The sequence below is a fragment of the Palaemon carinicauda genome, chromosome 34 (genome assembly GCF_036898095.1).
Source record: "Palaemon carinicauda isolate YSFRI2023 chromosome 34, ASM3689809v2, whole genome shotgun sequence".
Taxonomy (NCBI): Eukaryota; Metazoa; Arthropoda; class Malacostraca; order Decapoda; family Palaemonidae; genus Palaemon; species Palaemon carinicauda.
Window position 1 is genome coordinate 13,302,679 of NC_090758.1, and position 19,157 is coordinate 13,321,835.

Sequence of the window (19,157 nt, forward strand, 5' to 3'; positions counted from 1 at the left end):
GGACCGATGCCCATTTAAAAACAGGGTTTGTGGGCGCCCACAGCGCATCAGCGGCGATGGCAGGTCAGCAGGTGTGGCGGGTGGAAGGTCGGCGTGTCCTTTGCAAGGACGACCTTCTACCGAAGGAGATCGCGAACGATCTGCAGAGAGGTCCATTGGTGTAGCTGGCAGGGTCGGTGAACGACAGCAAGGTTCCTCTGCGGCGGATTGCGGAGATGACGAGCCGAAGAGGCGCCTCCTAACACCCTTGTGAGGTGAAGGAAGTCCTCTACGGCAAAGAGGAAGGCGGGTTTTACGCCTTATACGCCCTCTGGGGGCCGTGGGGTCAGCAGGGTGACCAGCAGTCCTCCGAAGAGGAGTCTCCGTTAGTGAACTCCCCCGAGGGGGAGAATCACCGGCAGGAGAGACCGTTGGACTTAGTTCCTCCCTCGAAGGATGTTCGGAGGGGGGAACTAAGCCTTCAGCTACATCAGCAACATCAGGAGCAGAGGTTTGATACAACTCATCAGAAGCCTCTGCCACAACAACGTCGACGATAGACAGAGGATCAACCTCTGCTAAAGTCGGCGATTGTTTGACAGCTGCTCCCAATTTGATCATGTCAAACAAGGCTTCCTTGGAGGGCGAACCCTCAAGCCCCAAGGAAACCCAAAGCTGCAACAAATCATTATTAGTTACACTCACATTGAAATTAAATCCTCCCCCGGGGGAGGAGGAGGGGCTGCCTCGCTATGGGAGGCAACTCCCTCTCCCAAACCCCGAGATCGGTCAACAGAACTGCGGCTTACGCTACCACTCGACAGCTTTTCGGAAGAAACCGATCGAGTGGGAGGTTTGGGGCACGGAAGAAGAGCCCTTGGGATTTTCTCCTTTCAAAGAAATCTTCGAAGGAGAAATATCCCACCTGGACTTCTTCTTCCGGCGCCGGGAAAACCTCTCCCACTGGGAGGTAGACCACTCCCTACACTCACCACATACGTTACTCTTATCACACCGTTGGCCCTTACAGTAAGGACACAAGGTGTGGGTCCGTGTCGACCGCCAACATATAAGTACCACAAGGGCGGTCAGGTAAACCGGGACACTTACGCATCGCAGAGGCCAACTTCACAAACACTCTGTCAAAGAAAAAGCAAACAAAAGATTAGTAACGGCTGTCAGAGAAGGCGAGGGTGACAGCGGACACGTCCGTCTAGCACCCGAGCCGAGAGCAAAGTGGGCTCAGCACAGGTGTGTGTGTGTGGGGAGGGGGGGGAGTTAGCAAGCTACCCTCCCTACCTCCCGCTAACTAGCGGTGGATTAGTAAACCCTCGTTAAAATTCTAATGGCTCGTCATTTCAGCTACGCCGAAAGTAATTACCCATATTAAATAGCATGGATTGTATTTCAGTTACAGAACAACTTCATTTTTGGCGAAGGCAATAATTTAATAATATCAATAAGTTACACATCCATCGTGAAGGACTTGTTCAAATGAGTCGTTTTCGTGCAAGGTGAAAACTGTTTAGACACAAGAAACTGGGTACTGTAGGAAGTGAAAACCAAAAGGATGGAAAAAATACTGTAGAAAACTAGAGGAGCCCTCAGTAGAGCGCAGACCTCCGCTGCAGCAGCTGATTTCTTGACCTTTTGCTCAACCTTGACCTTGACCTTAACATGTATTGATTGGCATGGATTTTCGTACACTCAAATATGAACCCTAGTAAAGTCTCTGTGACAACGATGTCCAAACTTTTGGCTGATTAGAGGAATTGGACATTAGGTTCACCTTGACCAGTTAATCCCTGCAAGTTTCATTACTCTACGATTAAAATTGTGGCCAGGAAGCTGTTCACAAACACACACACGAACAGGGGTGAGAACATAACTTCCTTCCAACTTCATTGGGATAGCCTTTTGTAGTGTGCGAAATGTATTGTACAAGGCCCACTGAAAATCAGCTCTTTTCTTCAGGGTGTGGAGACCACAAGTAGAATTAATACATTATTAGTTGGTATATGATTTAACTTGAACCTTATCTTGTCCAGACATTTATGCAGACACCTGTGGAATAGTTGGACACAAGAGACACCTTTACCTCACAGAGAGTAACCAAACACTGTAGGAAGAAATGATGATGTGGTTGGTGGGGTAAAACACTTGAACTCCAAAGCAATACGGGTGTGGTTGGGTATACTTCTCAAGAGCAAGGTTTACCAGGAATACCCGACTGCCTTACACAACCAGTTTATCCTTGATGATTGTATAAAATTGATCCACAATAAGTTAAAAGTAAACTCTTGTCATTAATAACATCCCTGAAAACCAACATTCAACATTTGAGTTTGTTATTTTCCAAAAGAAGTCTTGGTGAGAAAAATAATGTGGAATAGTACAAAATATAATTTTTTTCCTTCAAAAAATATTTACAGTTACCTAAAATAATCTTCTAGACACTATCATACAGTTCCAATATAAAAAATGGAATAAATTACAGAAATAAAGAAAACATACATCAGTTGGCAGCTGTTACGGTTCCCATAATTTTATAATTTGTACAGTCTTATTGTCCAACTAAAAAAATATCCGGCAATTTACGGTCCAACCATACGTACGTTGTAAAATTACGGTACGTAGCCACAGTGATAACAGTTGCAACTTAAAGTCTAAATTGATGTTTATGACAAGGGTCAATTTGAACCCTAAGCAACGACCTACACGAATAATTTAGCTGAAATGACTCGACAATGGTACAGTACTCCGAAATCTTATAATAATTGCTAATGATTACGCTCACTCATAGAGTGATTTAGTTATGAATTTGCTCAGTTTCATATTAACAGTTTCTCATTACATTATGATGTCACCACATTTTTGGTTTCCCAGTTATAATCACTATCACCTAAACTCACTGATGCTTGCAAAACATTACACACACAATTGAATTTGAGCAAATATAAAGGGTGGAACTTATCGTAGAGTTAAGCAAAACTCTACACAAATTCTACCCATTTTGTTGTAGTTACATCAACGAATCATTTATTTAAAACGGCAGCTTTTTAAAGGTGTCGAAACCTATGACGTCTCTCACCCAAAAGTCTTCGGGCAAAATAATCACCTCGTCAAACTTCTGCGTGCCTTGCACAACTTTTAACTTTGGTAAATTCCACTTGTACTTCTGAACGTCGTCGTGCGAATACGAATCGACGATTATGGATGTGCGAGACTGAACTAACTTTTGAATGTCACTTTTGGCCATCGACATATCTGGATTCTCGGCCAACTCGTCCTTGATGGTACGTTCGATTTCGAACCTGATAATATCTGCATTTCCTATCTGGTGACTCAGCTCAAGAAATATCCACCGGAAACACACGCCGTACATCCTCGCAAAGTCGCTCATGTAGTAGAAGTTGCTTTTGTTGCGGTACTTATTTGTAGGGCTATCTGAAATTATGTTAATTTTCCTCTTGCCAGCCTTTACTATACTAAGCAGTATCTTCTCTAACCCCGCCCATATACCCGACGTTGAATAGTCTTTGTTTTCGGAGACCGCTGCGAGGGCTTGCTCGCAGTTTTGACTCCATAAATACCCTGTAAGAAATGTAAATACTGCCGCAGGATCCGAAGTGCTAGAGTCTGTGCCTGGGTTACGATATAGAGAGAGAGGAGAACACTCTATGTGCAAGGTCACTTCATCGGGACATTGCAGGCCTCGATCTCGTGCCAATTTGGCCGCGTGGTACTGGTAGAACGACCTCTGAATATGAGACTTCAGCATGCTTAACTCCTCCAAGAACTTCGTGACGACGGTAGTGATGGGCTCGCTAGCAGTCCGTCGTTTGGCGTTGATGGTCCCGCTCGAGTTCCTCTCCCAGGAGTCGTACGTGAAGAACTGACGACTGTCCCGTAAGTCTCTCAGTTGCACCATGAGCACGTTTTCTTTAGCATCGTCGTAAAGAATGTCCCCAAGTTCGATGCCCTCCATTTTCAAAATTCCTTCCGATATCATTTTCTCGAACTTCAGCTCAGGATTTATGCAAGGCAGGCAGGGACAAAATTTCCACTGCCAACCATTAGGTTTGATGACACACTCAGGCACATTACTGCAAAAGGAAGCATAAGAACATACATTGCCGTTCTCGGCTTCAAATTGCTTGTGAAGGATCGGAAGGTAGTGCATCCGGTAGCGTACAGAGGAAGTAGAATTCGAAGTGGCGTACGGCGAAGTCGTGCTGATTTTAGAGACGTCGTCGCGACACATGAAATCCTTCACCAGCTTTGGAATATCAGAAGGACTTGGATTATTCTTACCCTGGTTAGAAAAATAATTACTCAAGGCTTCGTTGGGATCGGCCGTCGACGAGCTCTCCTGGTACGGCTCCATCTTGATGCGGCTTAAGACGTTCCACAGCATGTGCGACGTAGCAATATGGACCTCTGGTTTCTTTTCTTTTTCTTCTGTCTTGACATTTACATTATTGATTTCCTCCCTGGTCTCGCCTTCGTTTGACGTCGAAGGAGCCTCCGGGGCCCTGTCGTTCACCAGTTTTCTCTTCTTTACAAAAATCCTTTTCTTTCCCATTTTATATTTCATTGGCGTCTCGCCTGATTCCTCTAATTTCTTTCTCTCCATTGCCTTCTGGGCTTTTATTTCTCTCAGCTTCGCCATTTTAGCCTTCATTTCAAATTCATTGTACGGTTTGTTCGTTTTCATGTTAATCTTTAGCCTCTTCACCTTAGGCTTCTTGATTTTGATCTTATACTCGTCAGTTTTATCACTGTCCTCATCTTTAACTTTTTCCAGGGCTTTCATCGCCTTTATTTCACGAAGCCTGGCCGTCTTCAGCTTGGCCTCGAGCATTTTCTCGTAGTCTTCGCCATTCCCACACTCCTCCGGCTTTGGTATCTTGAGGGGCTTTAGTTTCGTCTTCCCTACTTCTGGTTCGATATTTAATTTCCTCTCTAGAGCTTTTTGGGCTTTGATCTCTCTCAGCCTGGCCATCCTCAACTTATTTTCGAGTTCTTTTTGGTAGTCGACAACGCCAGTCCTCTTCTGGTCGAGGGCTTTCTTGGCCTTGATGTCCCGAAGTCGAGCCATCCTCATTTTTACGGCCATGAGCGTCTCTTTCTTCCTCTCGCCGCCTTCGAAGCCCAGGTGGAGCGAATTCTTCCCTTCGGATCCCACGACCTCGATTCCCCCGCCGGCCCCGTACTGCATCTTCTTCATCTCGTGTCGCTTCTGCCGCCTCCTGATGTTGAGCAGCATGTTCTGCATCCTCAGCATCTTCCCTCGTTCCTCGTCCAAGCGCGACTGCATCACCTTGATGTTGACCTTGCAACGCATCAAGTGAGTCTCAAGCTCTCTCCTACGCCTCGCCAAATCCGCGTCGGTCATCCGCTTGTGCCGCCACCCAAATTCCTCCAGGTCGTCTTTGAAGGTCGCAGCAGCGTTCTCGACCGTCACCATGAGATCGTCGTCCATGTCGTCATCGACGTCTATCTCGTAGGGCACGAAGTTCTTCAGTATCTTGCGTGAATATCCGTACGACCTCTGCCGCCATCTCCTGCCTGAAAAGTTAAATCAAAATTAAAAATAGTCACTAAATACGAATCTCATGATATAGTACTATAAGATATTCCTTATTATTAAGTTAAATTATTTATGAAAATACCAGAAGGTCCTCAACTTATAAAATTTTGGAGATACAAACACAAATCCAACTGAAATTATACATTTCAGATATTGTATCAAAATTTCAGAATGAAAATGCTGTAATCAAACAATATCATATAATTCAATGCAGTAAGCTAGACGACATTTGCAATATGTTGATTCTTGCAGCTAGAAATTGTAGGCATGTGACTTGGGTGAAGCTTAACCCTTTCGCCCCCAAAGGACGTACCAGTACGTTTTGCAAAACAGTTACAGTATTTACATGTTTTTGCATATTTTTGATAACTTTATGAAAAACTTCAGGCATTTTCCAAAAGAATGAGACCAACCTGACCTCTCTATGACAAAAATTAAGGCTGGTAGAGCAATTTAAAAAAATATGTAGCAAAATGTGCTCAAAATTTAACCTTACCTTGGGGGTAAAAGGGTTAACTAGGCCAAAATTTAATAAAATTAGAGTTAAAAACAGCTTCTTGGCCCATTAAGTTTGTAAATTGAGGACTTTCTGTACTTAATTAAAACTCATATAGATACAGGATCTAAATACAGTACACATATGTTTTGAAATAAAAATCAATCAACATAGAACGTCCTGAATCCTATTCCGTCTTATTATATTTTTCTACCAAGGCACTTCCCCCAATTTTGGAGGGTAGCCAACATGAAAAAAAAAAAAAGACCAAAAGGGGACTTTTCTTCTCTCCCCTCCCAGCCTGATAATAAGGATTCAACCGAGTTTGGTTGGAACTGCTAGGGAGTTACAGCCCACCTTCCCCCATTTATTTTATTTATAGAAACCCACTATTCTATCGGTAATAATTTGATTTAAGGCAGATTTTGTATAGATTAATTTAATGCATAAGATTTTATATTAGATTTGTTTCAAGTCATTTCCTAAAATAATCCACACTTGAAGAAATCCTCTTCATATAACTTTATTTTTTAACGGCATCTTCAAAGATACCTCATTATCAAAAATTTTAAATTTCTTATAAAACATCACAGTTAGAAAAAAAGCCCAATGCTGACATGTCAATTTTTTATGCAATTGAAGAATAAGCAGACAATGCCTCTCAAAATTAAATTTGCTATTTAGAATCACTCCTAAAAATTTAAGTCATATGGAGTTAAAGAGGCATTAATAATGTTACTAATTCTAACTCTTCCATTCAATTTTTTATGATAATAAATGTCCCATTTCTGATAAGGGTGTAGTGAAGTCTTTTAGGTAGTCTCGGTATCCCCCTCCAATCTCCCTTTATCTCTGGATTAACGGTACAAGTCAGATGATTGCCACTCAATCACAAAGTCCCCTGGCTAACGACTATCACCTCCTCATCCAAATACAGTATGTTTCTGAGTCCCAAGTCATACCAAAAGATGTTTTTCGTAAGATCTTGATATACATTCATCATCTCCTCCAACGCCTATTAACGCAAAGGGCCTCGGTTAGATTTTGCTGGTCGTCTCTTACTTCTCCATTCATCATCTCCTACTTCGTGCTTCATAGTCCTCAGCCATGTAGGCTGGGGTCTTCAAACTCTTTTAGTGCCTGGTGGAGCCCAGCTGAACGTTTGGTGAACTAATCTCTCTTGGGGAGTGCAAAGAGCATGCCCAAATCATCTTCATCTACCCCTCATCATGATCTCATCCACATATGGCACTTGAGTAGTCTCTTATAGTTTCATTTCTAATTCTGTCCAGCCATTTAACTCCCACTATCCTTCTGATGTACATCATACTTTATATAAAGACAGACCCTATCACCATTACAATACTGCCATTGCCTCTTGCACCCTTTCATACACATCCCCGCTGTTCCAAGCCTTTCCGTGTAAATGTAAGGCAAAATATAAAATTTCCAGTAGATATGATAGATGTATGTGCTTGTAAGGTTTCATGAGAATTTTCTGATCCTGTATGTTCAAAGTTTGATAGAGTTTACAAGAGTACTCTTTTTAATATTACTATTATTACCAACTAAGCTATAACCCTTATTGGACAAGCAGGAAGTTGTAAGCCCAAGGGGTCCAACAGGGAAATGTTGCCCAGTGAGGATAGGAAATAAAGAATGAAACTGCAAGAGAAATAATGAACAATAATATAAAATATTTTAAGAACAGTAACAACATAAAATATATCTCGCTGCAAGTTTGGACTTTTCAAAATGGACACACTGAAAAAAAACAGAATACATCAATACGATTACATTAATACAAGCCTGCTCTCCGTGATTCTAATATGACAGTTAGTGCTCAGCCTTGTTGTGAGGCACTTACAAAAAATGGAGGATATTTTAAAAAGGCATTTCTGGGCTCGACCTGTGTTGCTCCATAAAATGCTCCTTATAGCACCATTTCTAAGGTATATAACTGCTATATATTACCAGAGAAAAAATTGCATGGGAATGTCAGGAATAAACCCAGCATGCTCACTCTATGAGTGTCGGTATAGTAAACTGGGGCATGATAGAACCACGACCATAGGTCCCTCACCAGTTAGACCTCTCCCTCATCAACATCTCCTGGAACAACGAGTTGCCGTCCTACATCCGTCTGCTGCCTCCTACTACGACTATCCTTCCCCACCCCTACACCTCCTCACCCCCTAACCTCATTCCTCCATAGCACCAGCATTGGTCAGACGTGTTTTGCTTTGCTCTGTGTCGTTTTGTGTTTTTGAAGATGTCCGACATTTTGGAGATCCCTGCTCCCAAGTTGAGTATTCTATTTGTCTGGTTGGGATTTCTAGGTAGCGACACTCATTCAATCTTTTACCGTGTTGGTTTTTCTGATTATATCATTTTAAAAAGGCATTTCTGTTCTTTAGAATACCAGGATTAACATAAATCATTCAAACTAAGAAAGTGGCACAAGGATGCGGTGTCCACCAGATGGAAAAGAACCAAGTTCACAAAGATTGAAATCGATTGAACAAATAACATTCTGGGAAAGTTAAGCAGAAAAGTCGTTGATTTGGAAGTTCAAACTTGCAGTAAATGTTTATATGTTGAACATGCTGACCCAAGTCTCTTTTTAATATATCATATGAAAGATCTGTTTTAATGTTGTTACTGTTCTTAAAATATTTTATTTTAATTGTTCATTACTTATCTTGTATATTTATTTCCTTATTTCCTTTCCTCACTGGACTATTTTTCCCTGTTGGAGCCCTTGGGCTTATAGCATCCTGCTTTTCCAACTAGAGTAGTAGCTTTGCTATTAATAATAATAATAATAATAATAATTATAATAATAACAATAATGATATACCAGTGGAAATTGTACCCTTAATCATAGGAGCACTAGGAACGATCCCAAGATCCCTGAAAAGGAATCTGGAAAAACTAGAGGCTGAAGTAGCTCCAAGACTCATGCGGAAGAGTGTGATCCTAGAAATGGCGTACATAATAAGAAGAGTGATGGACTCCTAAGGAGGCAGGATGCAACCCGGAACCCTACACTATAAATACCACCACGTTGAAAAGACTGTGATAGAGAAGAAAAAAAAAAATAATAATAGACCAGATGATTACTGATAATGGATATGTAAAAGATTAAAACCTCAGCTTGGAGTGAACTGCCCAAGCAAATTATGCCGTTAACGGAATCATTACTCCTGATAAAAGAAGAGGATGTGAGGTAAATCCCATCTTCTAAGAGGGTACACTCGGGCACATACTTCTATCTCATTTCTCTTCCTGTTGGTTTTTTTTTTAAGTTTAGTTATATATGGAAGATTTATTTTAATGTCACTGTTTTTAATATTATATATTTTAGTCGTTCATTACCTCTCTTATAGTTTATTTTCTTTCCTTAATGGGCTATTTTCCCTGTAGAAACCCTTGGGTTTGTAGCATCCTGCTTTTCCAAGTAGGGTTGTAGCTTAGATAGTAATAATAATAATATTATAAGATAAAATAGAATATATAATTTATTAATAGTAAAAGGTACAGGAAGTTAATGAATACCTCTAGATTAAATGGACGACATATCACTTTCAAAAGAAAAGAAAAAAACACTCGTAGGAAGAGATGTGAGGTACATATATACCGCTGAAATACTTTGTTGTTCTGCCTTTCACAATATCAAAATATCAGCTCAGTTTTTCCTACCAAGACAAGGGACATAATTGCTTGCTCAAGAACCCAATAGTGGTGTGTGCTTGCAATTTGAGAACCACATGGAGCAAGATTTAGATGGTACCAAATGTTCCTTGAAGAATTCTATCAACCAACTGCCACTTTGGTCTTTCACATTTATTACTGTTATTATTATTACTAGCTAAGCCACACCCCTTGTTGGAAAAGCAGGATGCTACAAGCCCAAAGGCTCCAACAGGGAAAATAACCTAGCGAGGAAAGGAAACAAAGAAACGGATAGAATAGTGCGCCGGAGTGTACCCACAAACGAGAGAACTCTAAACCAAGACAGTGAAAGACCATGGTACAGAGGCTATGGCACTACCCAATACTAGAGAACAATGGTATGTTTCAGGAGTGTTCTTCTCCTAGAAGAACTGCTTACCTTTAGCTAAAGAGTCTCTTCTACCCTTACCAAGTGGAAAGTAGCCACTGAACACTTACAGTGCAGTACAGTGAACCCTCGTTTATCGCGGTAGATAGGTTCCAGACGCGGGCGCGATAGGTGAAAATCCGCGAAGTAGTGACATCATATTTACCTATTTATTTAACATGTATATTCGGACTTTTAAAACCTTCCCTTGTACGTAGTACTGTTAACAAACCACCCTTTAATGTACAGAACACTTAATGCATGTACTACAGCACCCTAAACTAAAACAGGCACAAATATTAAAGGCGATTTTATATCATGCGTTTCCTAAACACCTAAAAAGCACGATAAAAAATGGCAACCAATGTTTTGTTTACGTTCATCTCTGATCATAATGAAGAAACAAACTCATTTAGTGTACACATATATGTATAGGTTAGTTTTTGCATCGATTATATTGATTATACAGTACTGTATGTTGATTTTTTTATTACCAATGTTTTAGTTTACGTATTTTTCTTAGGACTTCCAAATGAAATCTTTTTCTTTATGACGCCGCCTGAAACGACGACGTGTACGCTCAGTAAACAACCACGCTCAGAACAAACAAGGCATTTAACGCGCATGATGATAGTGATAAATAATGATACAGTACATACAGTATTTACAGTAAAAGCATTTACAAAATATGTTACCTTACAAATATAAATTATACAGTACTTGTACGTAGCAAAGCAGGAAAACAATTTGAGAGAGAGAGAGAGAGAGAGAGAGAGAGAGAGAGAGAGAGAGAGAGAGAGAGAGAGAGAGAGAGAGAGAGAGAGAGAGAGAGATTGTTTTACGTACGTAAATGTAAATTTTAAACAAAAAAAATATGATAGGTTACAACATGTAGACTTTTAAAACCTTCCCTTTAACTTAATGCATACAGTACGTACATTACTAAACTATAAAACAGGTTAAAGTAAAAAATAAAGATTGTTACTGTACTCACCACGAAAGAAGTTGAAGAAAAACTTGAATGGTGATGGCGATGAATTTGCTGCACAGTAGAAATGATGATGATGAAGCTGATGATGTGTTCTACTGTGCAGTCAATGATAGTATTTTACGTCTCTTCAGACGGAGGTGTCTTTTCCTGGGACACCTCTTCAACTTCTTCCAGGGAAACTTCTTCAATTTCTTCCGAAGGCGTACTAGCAGGAGGAACTGGCTCTTTTTTGCGAGGCTGGAAGAACATTGTGATCGGAAGTTGTTGCCGCTGCTTCTTTTTTCGATCCAAGAGCATCCTGTAGGGAGTCATGATGTCATCGACCTTATTGGAGAATTGCATCGAGCGAACCATATCCTCGTCCCACTCTTGTAACATTTCTTTCGCCTCCTTGATATGGTTGCAGAACTTGGCAAGCCGTTCTAATGTTAAGCCCGTTTCTTCGACATTTTCTTGGGTCTCTTCCTGGGTACCCTCACTCTCTTCCTCACTTGCCGATTTTGTCAGGTCTTCGAGGTCTGCGTCAGTTAGGGGCTGGGAATGGCAGTCCAACAACTCGTCGACGTCTTCAGTCGTCATGTCGCCAAACCCGTCACCTCCAATTATGGCAGCCAACTGCACAGATTTCCGTATTGCAGAGTGTTGGATTTCCGACGGAGTAAATCCCTTGTCGTCGTAAACAATATCGGGCCACAGCTTCTTCCAGCTCGCATTCACGGTTGCAGGTTTCATCTCTTGAAGTGCCTTTTGAATATTCTGCAGGCACGTGGCTATGGTGTACTGCCGCCAGTACGCCTTCAAGTTGAAATCTTCATCCTCGTCATCTTGGGCAGCATCCACACACGCAACGAGGTCCGCCAAGGTATTCTTCGTGTAGAGGGCCTTGAACGCCCTGATAACCCCCTGGTCCATCGGTTGAATTAATGACGTGGTGTTGGGTGGCAGGAACTCAACCTGAACGCCCTCACGCGACAGGTCAGTTGCGTGTCCACCAGCGTTATCCATAAGGAGAAGGATCTTGAATGGCAAGCCCTTCTCTAAGAGATATTCATGGACTTGCGGGATGAAACACTGGTGGAACCAGTTGGAGGTCAGCATCTTCGTAATCCATGCTTTTTGATTATGCATCCAGTACACGGGAAGGAGATTCTTATTTTTATTTTTCAAAGCGCGAGGATTTTTCGACTTATAAATAAGCCCCGGCTTTAACAAAAATCCAGCAGCATTGCCACACATCACGAGGGTAACGCGATCCTTGAATGCCTTAAAGCCAGAGGCTTTGGCTTCCTCTTTGAACAGGAAAGTTCGCGACGGCATTCTCTTCCAAAACAAGCCAGTCTCATCCATATTAAAGACTTGTTCCGGCTTGTATCCACCTTCCGCGATAATATTCTTGAACGTCTGGTTCACGTAAGTTTCAGCAGCGGCAGTGTCAGCGGAAGCAGACTCCCCATGCAGGGAAACGCTTTTCAGGGCGAAGCGTTTCTGAAACTTCGCGAACCATCCTTTGCTTGCGGAAAAACGTTTCTGAGGCTGGGAATCTGTGGATGTCCCTGGTTGAGGATCATCTGCATCATCATCATCTTCAGCATGGTTGCCGTCGTCGTCTTTAGGTTCCTTTGCAGCAAAATTCTCATATAAGCTCAAAGCCTTTGTTTGGATGGTGTTCGTATCCAACGCTATGTTCTTCTTCCGGCAGTCGGCAATCCACACAGCTAAAGCACCTTCCATGCGTACGATCGTTTTATTACGCGTTGTAACGACTCGCTTCGCTGATCTGCTAAAGGTGATTGCAGCAGTCTTTCTAATGTTCGCCTCGTCCTTTTTGATATAGCGAACGGTGGATTCGTTGATGCCAAAATGGCGGCCGGCGGCCGCGTAACTTCTACCATCTTTTAACATGTCAAGAAGCGTAACCTTCTCAGCTATCGTCATCATCCTTCGGTGGCGTTTAGGCTCACTACCAGCCTTACTAGAAGCAGAACGCTTGGGAGGCATTGTACAGTAGGATTTAACAGAAAGTTCAACAAAAAGTTCAACTTAAAACAGTCGCACACAGCACAGATTAAACTTCACAAACTTAACCCTGGATAGGTACGGTGGGTCGTTTGCGACCCCGAGCGTCAAAAAAAAACAGGTTTTTCTCACGTGACTCACCCCTGTGACTGAATTTGTGGGTGATCGACCTGCAGGAGGTGTCTCCCCTACACGCTCTAGTAGTGTCCAGATGTGCATTGCTGTAGCTGTACTCCTTCCCCGATTTCTGAGACGCATCGGGGTCGTTCGCGTCCGAGTTTACCCTTCTGAGGTAGTTTGCATAATTATCAAAGTTATTACGTATTATGAAATTGTCGTAGAATGGTGCAACTTGTATAGGTTATCAGTTGTGGAAAGTCTTGGTGGATTGTTTGGCTACCATGTGCATGTTTTTTTTTTTAGTTAAAATGTCGTTCATCACCACGAGGACCATTTTACCGCGAGTGCCCCTTTTTCATTTTTTTTCATTTTTTTGCCAAGTCATTTTTCCGTAAGATATTGCCAAATAGTGTCGTAAAACTTTTGCTTGTTTAGTGTTGGAAAGTGTGTCTAGATGATCTGGCTACCCATGCATGACTTTGTTTTTGTCAGATACGACGTAGTTATTGGTATATTGGGTATTTAACTGCGGTTACCAATTTCTGTTTTTTTTTCAATATTTGTAAAAATTACTACGTAGTAAGGAATTGCCGTATATTATTCATTTTTTTTTTATGTTTATGTGTTAGAAAGTGTGCCTTGATGGTTGGGCTAACACGTGCATGTCTTTTTTTTTATCTGAGATGTCGTATATTAGAATGTCGGGCATTTTACCGCGAGTGTCCCTTTTTAATTTTTTTAAATTTTTTTGCCAAGTCATTTCTCCGTAAGATATTGCGAAATAGTGTCGTAAAACTTTTGCTTTTTTAATGTTGGAAAGTGTATCTAGATGATCTGGCTACCCATGCGTGATTTTGTTTTTGTCAGATACGACGTAGTTATTGGTATATTGGGTATTTAACTGCGGTTGCCAATTTCTGTTTTTTTTTCAATATTTGTAAAAATTTACTACGTAGTAAGGAATTGCCGTATATTATTGATTTTTTTTTCATGTTTATGTGTTAGAAAGTGTGCCTTGATGGTTGGGCGAACACGTGCATGTCTTTTTTTTTTATCTGAGATGCCGTATATTAGAATGTTGGGCATTTTTCCGCGAGTGCCCCTTTTTATTTGTTTTGCATTTTTATGCTTAGTCATGTTACCGTAAGGAATTGGCAAGTAGTGTCGCAAAACTTATATTTTTATAGTGTTGGAAAGTGTTTCTAGATGATCTGGCTACCCATGCCTATTTTTTTTTTAGCCAGATATGGCGTATATATAAGTATGTGTTCGATTTTCCTGTGATTGCCATTTTTTCGTTTTTTCCCATTTCTTTCAAAATTACTACGTACTAAGGAACTATCACAGAGTAATATTTCATTTATATGTTTATTTGTCGGAAAATATGCCTTGATGGTTTGCCTAGCACGTGGCTGAAATTTTTTTTTTCTGAAATGCCGTATATTAGAATGGCCATTTTTCCACGAGTGCCCCTTTTTATTTGTTTTGCATTTTTTTGCTTAGTCATGTTACCGTAAGGAATTGGCAAGTAGTGTCGCAAAACTTATATTTTTATAGTGTTGGAAAGTGTTTCTAGATGATCTGGCTACCCATGCCTATCTTTTTTTTAGCCAGATATGGCGTATATATAGGTATGTGTTCGATTTTCCGGTGATTGCCATTTTTTCGTTTTTTCCCAATTCTTTCAAAATTACTACGTACTAAGGAACTATCACAGAGTAATGATTCCTCTAGATGTTTATTTGTCGGAAAATTTTGTTTACTTTTTTTTTGATTGAATATCATCAAATTTTTTTAGCTAAAATATTGTTTTACATTTTTTTTTTCGATTTTATTTCCCTTCAAAAAAAATTTTTTGGGTCAGAATTTTAATTTTATAAACGTAAAATAATCGACAATTATCCAGCAAACCACCATACAATTTTTATGCATATCCAATAATAATTAGATTAGTAAATAACACCTTGAAATTGACATACCCTTCCTACATTTCAAGTGGCAGATTAGGGAGTCTGAGTCAGTGTGGTTGGCGGCCATTTTGTGGACATATCCGAAGCGTAAGCTGCCCTATCTATATATATTCTTGTTCCCTATAGAATTTGTGATATTTTGGTATATTTTTACCTGCATAAATATCATATTATATATTAAATATATGTATTTTTTTACGAAATTTCCAAGTACTCAAAAAATTACCTTTAGATATGGCCCCTGATATAAATGTAATTTACAAAATAATGAAGATTTTTTTACATATTTCTATTTTAGGATAACATATGTTTATTCCCTAAAAAAATTAGCCACTTCCTATTTCATTTGGGTACCCAAAAAAATTCATGAAATTTGGACAATTTTATTTGGCCAAAAAAAGTTACCCTTTTTTTCTCATTTCAGATCTTCACCTCCATGGGTCTGACTTCATCCAAAATACATCAAGATGTGTCCTAAACATTCAAGAATCAATTCCTAAAAGGATTTGTGTATATATGTATAAACTTTTTTTTTATGAATTTTTATGTCAGGTCTTTTTTTTTTCTACTTAATTTTTTAAAATATTTATAATAAATAGTTTTTCTGCAGATGAGTAGTATTTATCTTTACAGTTGTTTTAAGCATTCATTGAAGTTTTTTTTGGCAAAAGAAAAAAGGAGGTTACTGCAAAAACTGATTTTTCAAGAATTTTTTTTGGCGTCGGGGTCGTTTGCGTCCGAGTATACCCTTAAAGGGGTGTCCGAGGACCGTACCTATCCAGGGTTAAGAACGTCTACTCAGCAATACGCGGAAAGAGAAAGTGAACGATCCAGCCCCGCGAGAACTTTGATGCTGCGGGTAGAAGATGCGGGCAAAACACCAATCACAGGCTAGATAACAAAACTTGAGTTCTGATTCGTCATCTATCAGCGCTTGAACCAATCACAACCCGTCTTACAGTACTATGATGCGTTGGTTACTCATAGAAGATGCCCCGCGCATAATGAACGTACGTAGATTAAGTACAATACCGTAATAATAATAAATAATGATAATAATACTGTACAGTAATAATAATAATAATAATGATAATAATAATAACAATAATAATTTTATTAACAACAACAACAATAATAATAATAATAACAATAATAATAAAAATTTACGTACGCTATTTTACGCCTCTCTCTCTCTCTCTCTCTCTCTCTCTCTCTCTCTCTCTCTCTCTCTCTCTCTCTCTCTCTCTCGTACGCTTACAGTATTCGAAATGTGATTTTTGCAACAAAGAATATTATTGGATGCAGTACTGTACTACGTACGTATACATACAAAAGATTCATGGAAAAGAAGCACATCCATTACAGTACACACCATTCTAATATGGTATGACTGCATCTGATTTGCGTTTCATGTTCGATTTAATTTTACTACGTACTGAATTATCGTATGATCACATTCTCTTTTCGTGTTTTATTTCTTTCTGTGCTGAATTATATATCATATGTAATGCAATGAACAATCAGTAAGAGCAGATATTACTAATTACAGTATTAATGGAATTACAGGTAACAAAATATCGTATTTGGTTGTCTTCAGATTTCGCGGTATTTTCGAATTTTCCGGAAAATCCGCGATATGTATATATATATGGGTTATGGGAAAACCCCGCGAAGTGGTGAATCCGCGATTGTCGAACCGCGAAGTAGCGAGGGTTCACTGTAGTTAACTTCTTAGAGCAAAGGTCCATGTCACCAGAAGATTAGCTATACCTAAATCTGATAACAATCTACATTCTAATATGATAGTTTCCTCAGGTGGAGCCACTCGCAAACTAGTACAGCACAGTGTTTTTAGTCACTCGTAAAACCACTGCCATAAGACGCAGACGGAAGAAGTTAAGGCATGCATGCACAAAAGGTTTATATTAGCGTAAAAATCTTAATAACTGTAAACTTTTGGAATAAGAAAAAGTTTCCTACCTTTGTTTGGATATTTTGGAATGGGTAAAACATCCTGAAATGAAAGAAAAAGAATTATATAGCACTCATCGTTTTATATTATATTACATTAAAATTTCATTTACGATGCACTTCTGTACAATATATAATAAAAATGACTCTATTTATCGCATTATGAGATGCTATACTCACCATAATGTCCTCATGAGAATTGTTGACTCTCTCTCCGTAATCGAACGGATCGCTGTTATCCTCCAGCTGAATTCCATCTTCGAGCTCAATGTCGTCGTCATTTTCGCCGAGAGTGACGCCGTCTGATATCCAACAGGGCTGTAAAAGGTGCAGACGGTTACATTAGTAACACGAGATATGATAATCAGCGAGAGTAATACAAGAGCATAGATAAAAAGGAGATATTTAAGTCATGTCAACCCTATGTAATTTTGGCCTTGACCCAAGTTGACCTATACTTGGGTGAAATTCCTTGAAGCTGATTGATTTTAGGTTTACTGGCATCCTGACATTGAAGGTCACTGACGCCGATATCATTTATTATAAATAAAGAATAAAAGAATATTCAATTCAAATTATTAAAGCAAAGATGTCATCACAAAAATTAAATATCTTTCAGAAGACCTGCTTCTAAAATACAGTAAATCTAAAAATGCTGCTAGCATTGTACGACACATCGTCCTAGAATATTGGCAAGGATGAACCTGACTTGGAGCTGACATTACTTGCTTCCAAAAGAAACAAAAAACATCATTTAAGATAATGTGAACAACGCATCATATAGGTTATACAATACTTTCATCTATGGCATCCATTCTCTTCCGTCTCTGCCTACCAACTGCTCAACTCCTCAATTCAACCCTGCTCTAATTTCCACCTCTCATTGAAGGGTAAATCTTTCTAGCAAGAACCAGAAACCTTCAAATCAATCAATTCAAGAAGGAATCAACTTCTCGATAACAGAGAAGAACGCTACTGAGAATACGGATGAAACCAACAGCTTCTACATCTATTTATCTACCATGGCAATTCCTCCTATTTTGGGAGGTAGCCGACATCCACGAAGAAACGGAAAGAAACAAAGGGTTCTTTTCCTTATCGTTCCTCCTTGCCTACATGAATTGCTATAATGTAGATGGTCCAACTGGTATAATTATTGCCCCTTCCAGCCTAGTGAATCTACATTTGGTTTGTTATTTAATTATAACTAGAGGGGCAATCAGTGGAGAGCATACCTCCGCCATGCCAAGCAGTCTTATTCTGCTTTCAACTCGACTGCATACTTGTACAGAAGATCCCCAACTTACATTCGACTACCAAACATTCAGATACAAAAACAAATACAACTGAAATTAACAAAGATAAAGAAATTCTGTAATAAAACAATATTATATAATTTAATACAGTAAGCACAACGACATTTGTAATACCATGATATCTATTTCATATGAAACCCAACTATTTGTTGACGTTTGTAGCTGGAAGTCATAGGCAAGGGATTCAGATTACGCCAAATATAACAAAATTTGAGTTGCAAACAGCTTCTTGGATACTATTAAGTTAGTAAGTTGAGGATCTGCTGTACTTTGATATATTTTCTTCAAAATCTAATGGATTCATCCTTGGGTCATACCCCACATGTCCACCAAGTTTCGTTGAAATTGATTTAATAGTTTTTACGTAATGTTTTTCACAAACAAAAAATAATTAACATATTTTCTATTTACTTAACATTGCAGTTATTTTCAAAGTACTTCTGCTTGCTTGTACTTTGATGTACTTTATACAAAACGTTACAGATTCATCCTTGAGTCATACCCAACATGACTACCAAGTTTGGTCAAAATCGGTACAGTAGTTTTTGTGTAAAGTTGCTCACAAACAAATGAATAAACGACGACAGGGATGATTACATAACT

The 19,157-nt window shown here is 39.6% G+C and overlaps 1 protein-coding gene across 4 annotated transcripts in view; it reads right to left on the reverse strand.

Moving 5' to 3' along the window:
* Positions 1-2,366: 2,366 nt before the first annotated feature.
* Positions 2,367-19,157, reverse strand: part of LOC137627076 (uncharacterized) — a 95,338-nt gene continuing 78,547 nt past the window's right edge. For all 4 annotated transcript variants that reach the window (XM_068358062.1, XM_068358063.1, XM_068358065.1 and 1 more), the window contains 3 exons: positions 17,419-17,556; positions 17,248-17,281; positions 2,367-5,550 (listed from right to left, as the gene is read on the reverse strand). In XM_068358062.1, coding sequence (XP_068214163.1) covers positions 3,023-5,550; positions 17,248-17,281; positions 17,419-17,556 — 2,700 coding nt within the window. In that variant the 3' untranslated portion in view covers positions 2,367-3,022. The remainder of the gene's footprint in view (positions 5,551-17,247; positions 17,282-17,418; positions 17,557-19,157) is intronic.